The sequence below is a fragment of the Ambystoma mexicanum genome, chromosome 5q (assembly GCF_040938575.1).
Source record: "Ambystoma mexicanum isolate Mex_15411 chromosome 5q, UKY_AmexF1_1, whole genome shotgun sequence".
Lineage (NCBI taxonomy): Eukaryota > Metazoa > Chordata > Amphibia > Caudata > Ambystomatidae > Ambystoma > Ambystoma mexicanum.
Window position 1 is genome coordinate 69,284,639 of NC_090933.1, and position 12,300 is coordinate 69,296,938.

Sequence of the window (12,300 nt, forward strand, 5' to 3'; positions counted from 1 at the left end):
TGACAGAACTCCTGAACTCATTCCGAGAGACGGGCGCGACGACCCTGTCCATGCAGGAATCCACCACTATCCTACTGCTAACACCGGGAAAAGACCCAAGGGTCTGCACCTCATACAGGCCTATCTCGCTTCTAAACAGACGCAAACATAGACTCCAAACTACTAGCCAACAGTCTAGCAAATATCCTCCCCGAGATTATCAACTCGGATCAAACAGGATTTATACTGGGAAGAAGTTCGGGCGACATCTGGCAGGCCCTCAACCTGGCAGAAGTGACAGCTGCAGCGGTGGAACACCACAATATGGCCCTAATCTCCTTGGACGCATCAAAAGCGTTTGACAAAATAGACTGGTGATTCATGTGGCTGGTCTTGGAAGCATTTCAATTCGGCCCGCTATTTCACAAAATGGTGTTGGCCAACTACAAAGCCCCTGAGAACATCCCTGAAGGTGAACCGGAGACAGTCAGCCCCCATCCCACTATCATTTAAACGAGCGGCAGGGTTCTCCATTAACTACGCTAAATCAGAGGCCTTGGGGATAGGCTTACCCAGCGACACGATTAACAACCTCTGCCAGACATGCCCACTGGAATGGAACATGAAAGCAATAAAATATCGGGTGGTGAATATTACTCCCAACCCCAAAAGCCTCTATGCTGCACATTTTCCCTGCCTGTTCAGCGACCTGGAGACAGATCTTAGCAGATGGACAGCCAAGAGATCTCGCTGATGGGAAGAATCACGGCATGCAAAATGAACCTACTACTTGTTTATACCTGTGCTCTTCCCTCTCGGTAGAGGTCCCGCTAAAAACCCCTTTTACAACTACAAAAATAGATCTTCCGATTTAAATGGAAAAAAGGCAAAGCCCAAATACCACAGAAGGTGATGACAGGGGCAGCCAAGCGGGGTGGGATGGGAGTACCAGACCTCTGTAATTTCTACACAGCGACCCAGCTGAAACTTCATGATATGGGCCACACTCACCCCGAAATAGACCATCATCGAACAAACCAGATGTCTGTCACTCCTAGGGAACACTCTACTATACATCTCAGGTGCAGCTCGTAGACACTGGCCCTCCATTCTCTCCTCGACCAAAACATCCTTGAAAATCTGGGATCAGGCATTGCGTAATAAGGTTATTCCCAAAGAACTTGGCACAAGCTCACCAATCCTTCGAAACCCGGACTTCACCCCGGGCCTAGTAGCAGCAAACTTTCAAATCTGGAGTCAGGGGGTTGGGGGGGGGGGGCTGCAGACAATCTCACAGCTATTTGAAAATGATACCCCCCTTCACCTTTGAGAGATGTAAAACCGAATTTGCCTTAACAGAATCAGACAGGTTCACCTACGCTCAGATCCGTCACTGGATTATGCAACCATCGATTAAAGGAGGAGCTATTCGAACGCCTCACTCCATTGAACTGGTGATGAAAGAGCCCAAGACGAAGCCTCATCACAAAACTATATACACGTCCTTCATGCATGGCACAATGGAAATAAAGACTTGGGCCACCCTATAGAAGACCAAACCTGGACCAACATATGGCTTAGGAATAGCTCAGCATCCAGATGTGTCGCCAACAAAGAATGCGCTCTCAAACTACTCTACAGCTGGTATTCCCCCCCCGAACGTCTGCATCACTTCAAAAGTTCCCTTGACCCTAAATGCTGGGGGCATTGTGGTGCACGTGGCACATACTTCCGCATGTGGTGGGAATGCCCAGTTGTGCGATCGTTTTTGTAAAGAAGTGCTCCAAGCCATAGAGGCCATCACACACTGCAACCTACCATTGGACCCGGAGATGATCCTGCTGGGAACCCCACAAGCAGAACAGTACCCAAAGAAGGGGCGAACAGCAAAATTACTTACCCAACTACTCCTGGCGGCGAAGATCATAATCGCCAGGAAATGGAAAACACGCAAAGGGCCCCTACTAACGCTCTGGTGGATGAAGGTTTGGGACATTCTGGTAGAGGAGAAGGTCACAGCCATGAACGCTCCACAGACTGTTGGGCTCCCATCCTGGAATATAACCGTGGCTTCCCAGCACTTACCCCCCAATACGGCAGGCAAAACTGTTCCTACGCCCATAATGAACTTGCAGCCCCCCCTCCATCCAACCCTCCCCCGACAAGGCCCTCCCCATGGGAACGTAACCAGGGCAGAAGACAAACAATACGCTAGGACAAAACTCGAGGAAATAAAGGGCAAACGAGGGGTTGATTAATTATTTGTGTTGTAACAAAGCCATCACTATGTCTGAAAACGATGTAATTGATCCGTTGTGACCGGTTTTAAATAAACCTGTTTTTTAAAAAGCCCCATTCGAGCCTGGGGTGGAGGTCTCCCTCAAAATGCTTATGTTGAAGGTAGTATTCCTGTTAGCAATGGCCTCTGCACGCAGGTTGGGTGAACAAGGGGCAGGGTCATGTGAGACTCCTTACCTTGTGTTTAGCCCTTTTGGTTTAGTCCTTACGATTTCCTTGTCTTTTTGGCCAAAGGAAGATTCAGTTTTTCTTTCCTTGTTTTAAGAATATGGGTCTACTCTACACCTACTGGATGTGGGTAGGGCCGTGCAGATTTATTTGTAAAGGTTGACAGGGTTACAGGCCAGCAAATAATGTCTTTTGGTCCGGGGCATGAAGGGATGAAGCCTTCTGTTCCCACTATTAGCCGGTGGATCTGACACTGTATTTGGGTGACCTATGAACATCAGGGTGAGCTATTACCTCAAATTCCACAAAACAGCTTCACCCAGGAAGTTGCTGCCTCCTGGGCGTAGCTGAAAGGGTTTCCCTAAGGGAGAGGTGCAGGGCCCTACTTGGATGTCCTGACAATCAGGTGTTAGAAAAATGGAGTCAGTAATTGCAAAGACAAGACAAAGGTGGGCCGGTGGCTGCTAGGTAGGTCACTCTACGAGAGCACTCCTGGATCACGGTAAAATAATCCCATTTAATTTACTTAATCTATTCCCTTGATTTCATTTGCACCACCATCCATCTTTGCCAGTTTACCTTCTTTCAGCCTTCCTTTTCCTCATGTTTAAGGACCAGAAATGTTTGAGCAGATTGCTGTGAGACGTTCATGGTGATATGGTCCTGTTAGGCAGCAGCATAGCATTCATTGGTTGATCCCTATTGCCCAGTGGGCTATGCAACTTGTGTGGAATCAGCGCCGGAGGCTGCAGACGTGGCTTAGTTTTTGATGGCCAATGCCGATTGCCCTTTGCGCTTTGTAAAATGCCAGTGCAGAGGAGGCTTAGAGGTTATGGTGGGGTTTTAAGGCCTCATGCTTTGGTGATTCTCTCGAAATAGGTCTGGCAAAAGGACAATAGGCCAGCAACAATTGTGGACTGGGGTCGAGTGGGTCTGGCTATGGCGCTGGATTTTTGGGGGATCACGTGCACATGGTTGGTGTGGTGGGAGCTCAAGCGGAGACGTCTAATATAGTTTTCTTTTCCAGGGCGGGAGGCTTATGATTCATTTGCACCATGTTATCCCTGGGCATCAGTTTTGCCTTACTTACTGGCCATTAGAGAGTGAGAGAAGGCACCAAAAAGTGGAAGCAAAAGTTACAGGGGCAAGAAATCAAATGGACGTGGAACATGTGGCTTTGAAGTGTGGCGTGATGCGAGCGGATGATAGGGTCTGCCTGATGTTTGTTTGGGAAAAGGGCCATCCCAGAGGTATTGTTGCTATGTTGGTTCTCCGTCATGGGTGGAATTAAGATAGGGATGGGGACCATTGGGGGATGGTCCAGGATTTCAGGCTGATGATGGACATGGCGTGGTGGCTCTGGGGGTGGGAGATGGAGCATGGTTAACCTTGTGCTGGGCATTCGGGCCTTCCACGGGTTTGGCGCTCACTGCAGGCACATCCAAATGCAAGACCTGCAGTTAAAGCAATAAACTAGGCTGGTAGGTCATGCTTTCCCGCCCTAAGCACATTCACCATAGACTGTCGCACTTACAGCTGTCCATCAAAATGTGCTTGGTCATGCCAGCACCGCAGGCAGCAGCAATTATGGTTTCAGATTGCGTTAGGCGCTGGATGACAAGGCCCAGGTCTTTGCCCCCTTACCCGCGTTCACAACTTTACCACTGCTCTCTCTGAGGCTTTCCCTGCTCTGTGGCAATCTCCACTGATTTCTCATTTACACCCGTGCTCACACAACTATCAACAGCACTGCAAAATAGCAACACAAAAACTGTACCCGATGGAGCTAACAGTGCTATGCTCTCTTGCCCTGATCCAGTGATCCATTCATCTTACTAGTAATATCTCAAAATCACCCATCTCTGACTCAGTCCTGCTCCAACCCTCTGACCTGTGCTCTCTTTCCTACTATTGCTTTCTCAGTCGCTCATCACTCCTCTCTCACGTTTGCTCCCACACTCGGAGGAAGCCACAAGGGCTGCGCTTGAGCCAGCATGAACCAGGCTTGTAAAAAGCTCTCAAGACATGTTCCAGGTGCCTGACCAATGTGTGAACCATCCTCCCATCTACTTGAGTTAGTCTACACTTGACAAAATGTTTGGCTGTCCTGCCGTAAACACTAGCAGCTTTTTTCGTTTAGAAAAAGAGGTGGCATAACCCTCATTGGGGCAATTGAACTGCTGCAAGTTGCGGTTCCTGTGCACCCGAGTTTTCTCCTGCACAAGGTGGAGCCCCCTTTCACCACTTTTGAATTTCAGCAGTGCATATGAAGATACATAATTCCCCAATTTAAACTTTACGTAGAGAAAACGACAGCCCATGTTGGGGTCTAGAGAACAATAAGAATCATTGATTTAGAAAGAAAAATCATATTAAACATCTAAAACAAAAATGTTCATAAAGTGTCCATTTCAAGGATATCCATACAATTAAATCAAGTAGAGTATCCAATTAATACTGTATCGCTAACAATAATCTAAGATAGTGACTTACTCCATTCTCGGTGGATTAACTCTTCTTTAACGAGTTACTTTCAGTCTACTGGGGTACATTTGAGTTTCAACCTCCTAAGGGCTTTAGAGGTTATATCCTGTGTCTATATTGACACTCTTATTCCTAGGTCGGAACTCAACATGTTTCTGTTCTTTTTCTATTATGCTGAACATTCATCAGGAGATTACAATGGAGGAGTCACTATTGTAGTTAAGGATTCCCCTTTTCTTTTCATGGGTTTGCCTCAGTCTCTCCACATCTTGTGCTGTGTTGGTCTGTGGTGATAGCCAGTGTTTGCAGGGGTGGTCTCAAATGTAGACTGTTCATCTGTGCGAATATCTCATCAGCTTGAATCTTGCTGTTTTCCATTAATGGTTAAGTGCCTGTTTCTTCATTCTCCATGTGCACTATTAGTACTTCTGAATATTACATGTTCTTGCTGGCGGTTGGATTGTTAATTTTTTAACTGAAATGGTCTTTTCTTTATTGTTATAATATGAAAAAGAAATTCTAAATCAGTGATTCTTATTCTCAGCAGATGGAAGACTATGGAAAGGACCCGAGCACCCCAAGGAAATGGCCACTACACCTTAGAGCAGAAATTCATGGGGAACCAGCAGCGCTCTCCTATTTGGCGCCTGCAGTGTCACAGAGAAATGCAGCTCTCCCTTCTATAGTGACCCGACACCATAGAAGACTTTCCTTCCTCCCCATACTAAAGGAAGGAAGGGAGGAAAAGGAAGGGATGGAGGAAAAGGAAGGGGGGGAGGAAACGGAAGGGAGGGAGGAAAAGGAAGGAAGGAAAAGGAAGGAAGTGAGGAAAAGGAAGGAAGGAAGGAAGGAAGGAAGGAAGGAAGGAAGGAAGGAAGGAAGGAAGGAAGGAAGGAAGGAAGGAAGGAAGGAAGGAAGGAAGGAAGGAAGGAAGGAAGGAAGGAAGGAAGGAAGGAAGGAAGGAAGGAAGGAAGGAAGGAAGGAAGGAAGGAAGGAAGGAAGGAAGGAAATTTGAAATTGATGAGAAATGCTGACAATATATAAATGAGAAGACCTTGGTTTTCAGCCCTGCCACCTACCAGAAAGATTGTACAGCATTTAATTTAACCTGCTGGATTTGGAAAGCATCAACATGAACTCCTATTCAGTGGGGGCTGTAGGCTGACACCAAGAGAAATTCCATTCCCTGCATCTTCACCAGTAGACACCAAGCAGTGAAAAGAGAATCCAAAATGGCAGCAGCAACCAATATAACCTCAGACCCTAACCAAAATAACACCAAGTGCATGGCCCAATCACAGACAAGGCCAGCCCACAATACATGGGTGCAAACAATAGCCCAAAGAATCATCAAGGAGGAGGAGGAGCGATCGAGCTTGAAAAGCTGCCAGCCCAGTCAGTTTATGTCATTCTGTGGGAGAACTGTCAAGAGTAGGGCAGCAGATCCTAGGAGACCCCTGTCCAAGTGACTGCTTCCCAGGAGAGTGGGACGATGGATGGAAACCAGTAAGCATGAGATACTGGCGCATGGTAAGGAGGCAGAAGAGGAGGGAGATTGGGTTGCAAGAAGAAATTGTGTTAGAAGAAGGGAGTAATAGTTTTGTGGAGCAGGTCAGGGGTCTTGGCTTGTTAGAGATATAGGTGAATAGATTGAGAGCAGAGATAGAGGCGGTATCACCTTTGAGAGGAACGTGAGGTGTGCCACCTGAAAGGAGAAAGAGAGGAATACAGTAAGCAGGAGAGAAAGCATTTAGAAAGTGACAGTGGAGGAGGGTACTATGTTACAGGAGACCAAATAGGAGATTTGTTCTGGGGTGCATGAGGAGTGTCACAAGGTAGGAGAGGTTTGGTGTGGAAAGAAGATTACTTGGGACAATAGAAGAGTACAATGAGGAGGAGGAGGAGGAGAGGTACCCTCAAAAGGAGGGAGAGATGTGAACAGGAGGAAGAAAAGGAATACCATCAAGGCAGGGACTGTACAGCTAAACAAGTGGATATAGCTCTTAAGCAAAGGAGAAAACGAAAAAACGCCCATCTAGGTAGCAAAGGTGCAACGGTTCGGCAAACCAAGTTATTTCAGGGGAGAGTTCATAGGCAGTTAGAAGAACAAGATGATTTGACTACACCAAGTGATAGGAAGGAGACCCTTATCCAGAAGTAGTCAGTAGAGAAGATGCATACCAGGACAGTGACAGGAGGATCAGTGGGTAGGAGGTGAGAGTAGGTCCAGTAGGTCCAGGCTTATCAGCCAAACTTTACCATGGTGCAGCAGCAAACCCAAACAAACCCATTCTGGGCCCAGCTTAGCAGGAAGTCCTTTCTGGCCCACAAGGAGAGTTTCCCAAGAAAACCGATTAGGCACAGTAAGCAGGAGGGCAACAAACACATTTAGTTGCCCGAGAACAGTGGGTCTACAGCTGGGGGAAACCTACAGCTTGAACCAATGGTTGAACAACCGAATGAACCAGAGCGTCAACATCCACCTTCAGGAAAGAAGGATTTTGATTTTCCAATTTGTCTTTTGGAACACTTTGGTTTGCCCTTGTCCCAAATTATTTTGGTTTGTTTTTTAGAAAACCTGGCGAGACTGAACATTTCTTTAATGGACCTCTTTATAGCAAGATGAGAAACCCACCGAGAGAGACTGGTCCATCCCTTACATTTAATAAAATCAGAGGCAGATTCTCTTTTCACAGGTTCAACACAAGCCGAAACCAGTCCCTTGTGCAATAATGTGGCCCACAGAAGCAAGGAACTCAGGCGTATGCAAAGTTGATGGCCGGGAGGAACAATTTCCCACTTGCACTGCAACCCAGTCAACACCATATACTTCAAGTATACAACACCCATTAATATGACAGTGGGGCACTAATGGAAGTAACGACTCGTCCATCAAAACTTCACTAATGATCTTCCAGTACCTCATCATAAAACCTCTAACTTCAAACCAGCTTAAGCTCTGCCAATTCTTCTGCATCCATTAAATGGTAATAAAAAAAGGGTTCTAAACACATTAGTGCAAACTAACTGCATCACATCTGCTTGGAAAAAGTGTGCTTCTTATTTCTGAACATTTTACATGCACATGTTATTCAAGAGCACACATACTCTTCAAATAGTATACGCTTACATACCGTAATTGTTGGGACAATTTTAACTGCCTTTGGGTTCTGGTGTCAAAATGGGCTACTGGTTTTATGTTTAATGTATTGCTCTTCATTCGTTGTGTGCATACTGTCTGGACTATGCCAAGTCCCTTCCAGTGTCAAACTTTAGTCACCCCTTTGTAAAATATCCTCCTTGCGCGGATCGGAACATTAACTACAGGTGCTAATTGTATACAACTTGTAATGAAATTCTCTATGCTATGGGCTTCTTGACTATTCCAAAATAGTATATAGTGCATAACATCAAATTACTAACAAATCACTTTCATTTTCTTCTCAGTAGACAGGTAATCTTTTTTGAATTTTAGGGGATGCTTCAATTGGTATGAAGCGGGGGGAGTTAGCAGTGTATGTCGGTATTTATTGGCTGCCTTTGCTGTCACTCTGACCAAAAGACGCATTTTACATGTGACAGATGATTATTTTATTAAGTCTTCAAAGAGCGTGATCACCCTCTTGCCAAGTTAACTTGATTTTTGGTATAGTAATTGGTAACAGAATTGGGGCTTTATCTACATAGGTTTGCCTCTAATGAAACTTCTGGTTATGATCCAGGGAAAATGTCCACAAGCCACTTGCAGTGGAGTCACACTACCAGTAAAGGTGGCCTTTCAAATGCTATTCAAAAGGCACTTTAATGACCAAATGCCATTATTGGGTAACACTCAATTCAAGGTCACATAAGCATCTGACCTTCTAGACTCAAGCACATTCTTTGGGGCATATCCGTACCTAGGAACTCAAAATACATTAGCACATCTTCAATTTAAAAAGCAAAAGAAATAAAAACTTTCTTTTGGATGAAACGTTGGCTAAATTCTAATGATGGGTCATTTTCTAAGCTATTTCAGCATATACCTGATAAACATCGTAAATCAAAACGTGAGATTTTAGCTTTATGAAGACAGTGATAAAGTCTGTGTTTGTTAAAGGTCCCAGTAGCAGCATATACAGAACATTATAGTTTGATTGCTACTTTACCTGCCCAGCTCTTGTAGTTTTTTGTCCTTCTTATCATAAACCAGCACATAATCATACTGGCATGTCCTATGCTCCTCCAATGCAAGTTGGAGAAAATCCAAGACAACGCGATGGCCAACAGGTGACTCAATCACCCACGTGCAGTCCATGTCACTCTGATAGGACAGTGGGAAACCTGGTGACTGGAACTGTCCAGCCTTTCCTCGAAGAACGCCACCACAGGTGTCTAAAAGAACAAAGTGACAAGTCATTGAAACAACATTAGATTGATAACTTGCAGTAATTAACAAATTCTCCCGTTTGACAATGCTTAGTCACTATAACATCGGAAAGACTCCATAGCTGCAACACCCTTAAGGCGAAAAGGGCATCATCCGCAACCAACCTGCCCAAAAGGGACAGTCTTAAATTGGTCATAAACAGGTATATTTATTTGTTCAAAAAAATTGCAAAGTTTTGGCAGACATTAAGAAGTCAGTCAAATCTTGTGGTCTCTAAGATCACTTACTATTCATTCTATCTTCTGATGTGTACCATCTCTTGATAGGGTAACCAAGAAGATTGGAATGACGTCAGAGACACAACATTGAATAAAGTTTCTTGCAATTTTACAAAAGTCTCAGTCAATATAGTTTATGAATCAAGATCGCAGTATGCAGCACACAAATGTCCATAGTGCCCCTAAATTATGTATTCCAGAGACAAAGTCAAATAATCGGGTCCAATGCACTTCGGAAAAGGGTCTGCTTCATCACACACTATCCTTCTCCTTCCAAAAGGATCTAGTAGCCGGTCCTTTGGCAACACTATGTTGAAACTCATTAGGAAGTTATGGCGATAACGCATATATGCAAAGATCAAAATAGTTTGATATAGACAAGCAGGTAGATTTTGGTCCGTGAGGATTGACTTGTCCGAAATGCATCGGACCCGATTGCCTTTGTCTCTGGAATAAATCCATAATTGTTTAGCAGTATGGAAATTTGTTTACTGCATACTACAATTTTATATTATATTGATTGAGAGACTCTTTTGTAAAATTGCAAGAAACCTGCTCAAATCTTGTGTTTGACACATTAGGTCCTTCCAATCTTCTTGGTTTCCCAATCAAGAAATAGTATACACCTTGATGTCATGGGTTTTGTGAGGCTATATCACTAAGCATTAGTAGCTGTATCCTTTCTCATGTAAAAAGGGTTCACTGCTAGTTCCTGAAAGACATAATTGTTTTGCTGAGCCACACAATACGGCCTATTAAACCGCTACCATTCACAACGAACCGTAAATCTCATTTCCTTTCTCCCTTAACCCATCTCAATACTTTTGACTCCTCTGCACCTACAAGTTGTAACTTTAAAATGTAAACTTCACACTATTATAGAATTTTTATTTTAATGAAGAGTCATACAATCACTATTTGCTCAAATGTCAGAGAGCCTAGACTCTTTCCAGAGAATTGTCATTGCAGGGCATTCCGTTTCATTCCCAACCGCCACGGAAGGAATCGTAAAACCGCAAACAATAGCCAACTTGTGTTGCAGCAGATGTCAACGGTACAGGGGGCCCTCCTCCACTGATAGGCTGGGGAGGGACGCTTGCCACCGTGGTACCAGCCTTGATTCCAGAGACAAGAAAAGCCAGGACGTTCATCACAACCGGCGAGTCGAGTGGAAAGCCGATAAACCAAACTGTGTTAAACAAAAGTAGGAAATGGCTAATTGAAGAAAGTACAAAGAACTGTTCATATGAGAGGGGAAAACCAGGTACAGAGGAGTCAGGCAACACATGGGTGCTCACTCTGGAAACTCTGGACGATTACCCTACCGTTACCAGAAAGGTGAGAAAGGCGTCAAAGTGGTCATACAGGGGTCTAGTAAATCCTCTGTACAGTCGTACAGTCGAAAGTCTTTGACCAGCAAATTATTGTAAAGCTAAAGGAAGTGAATTTTGCATCGTATGAACTGTTCAAGGAATTGTGTAATTGGCAAAAGTTGGCAAGAGTGAAACCGACAGAGGGATGCTGATGAAAAGGGGACGAAGCCTGCAGTCCCAATTAATAGTGTGTTGACCAGAGTGAACCCGGCAGAGGGATGTCCACAGTGAACTGTTTAAAAGGACATTAAGATTCGTGAATGTCGGAAGTGATGTTAATTTGAAAGAATAACAGAGAAGGATCCAAGACCGAAAGAGGGGGATACAAGGGTGAAAACCATCACCCACCGGAAATAGGCATAGTGAACCTGGCAGAGGGAGGCAAACATACGAGAAGGGTCTGTGCCCAGAAGGGGGATCCAGGGGTGAGAAGCCATCATCCAACGACACGTGAATGCAGCAGATGAAATCTTTTGGATTCAAGCCATAGTGAACCCGACGGAGGGAGGCAAACATACAAGAGGGGTCTAAGCCCGGAAGAGGAGGATCCAGGGGGGAATAATTAAGTGCAATGTGCAATCAGAACCAGAACATTGGTTTATGATTTTGTACAAAGGAACAGTCTGTAGATCTGAGCCTGGAAGACATAAGGTCCTCAGAAGCAAGAGATTCTTTGTAGAAAAGAGACTTAACCACTGAAGGTCCTGATACCCGAGAGCGGAACTGCAGTCTTGTGCTGGGAAAGCTTCAGCGTGTGCTGTGCTCCGGAGTTCCGCCTTGTCCCATGCTCAAAATGTGGAGAAAGGAGACCCAGACTACTGCATCCTGACTAATTATTTGTAAAGACTTCTTTCTTTCTTATGAACATTAAGCTACACTTCTTTTGTATTTAGTGTACTTTATCGTAGTATAGGCCCTTTTATTTGACAAGATGCCACTAGGACTTCCTTATTATTTGATGGTCGAAGCTTGCTCCCATCTTAGATTTAGGTTTAGATTATGCGTTTTTCCAACCTACCTATACAGTTTAATAAACAACCTTGAACTGTGATCTCATGTGTCTGTCTTTACTGTTGCCACAATGAGTTCCTTACAGAGGATTTTACGGGTGGGTACCCCCTCTATGGGAGACTGAGTGGTCCAGGTGAGACCAGAAGCGCAGTGAGATTTCAACATGGTTGAGCCGCTGAAGGAAGACTGTGTGAGCCCAGCAAGGAGCTGTGAGGGTCAGGCCTGTCCCTTTAATTATGGTCAGGCAGGGCTAATGAAGCAAGCACACCTTCAGCCTGTCAAGGGGCTGCGAGTGCATAAAAAGACACCAGCCCAGCAAGAGAGCAACAGGGAAAACAGG

The 12,300-nt window shown here is 44.9% G+C and overlaps 1 protein-coding gene across 2 annotated transcripts in view; it reads right to left on the bottom strand.

Annotated features, from left to right (window-relative positions):
- LOC138497215 (uncharacterized) overlaps positions 1-12,300 on the bottom strand; it is a 1,137,079-nt gene that overhangs the window by 828,316 nt on the left and 296,463 nt on the right. For both annotated transcript variants that reach the window (XM_069620541.1, XM_069620540.1), the window contains exon 3: positions 9,078-9,303. In XM_069620541.1, the coding sequence (XP_069476642.1) occupies positions 9,078-9,303 (226 nt within the window). The remainder of the gene's footprint in view (positions 1-9,077; positions 9,304-12,300) is intronic.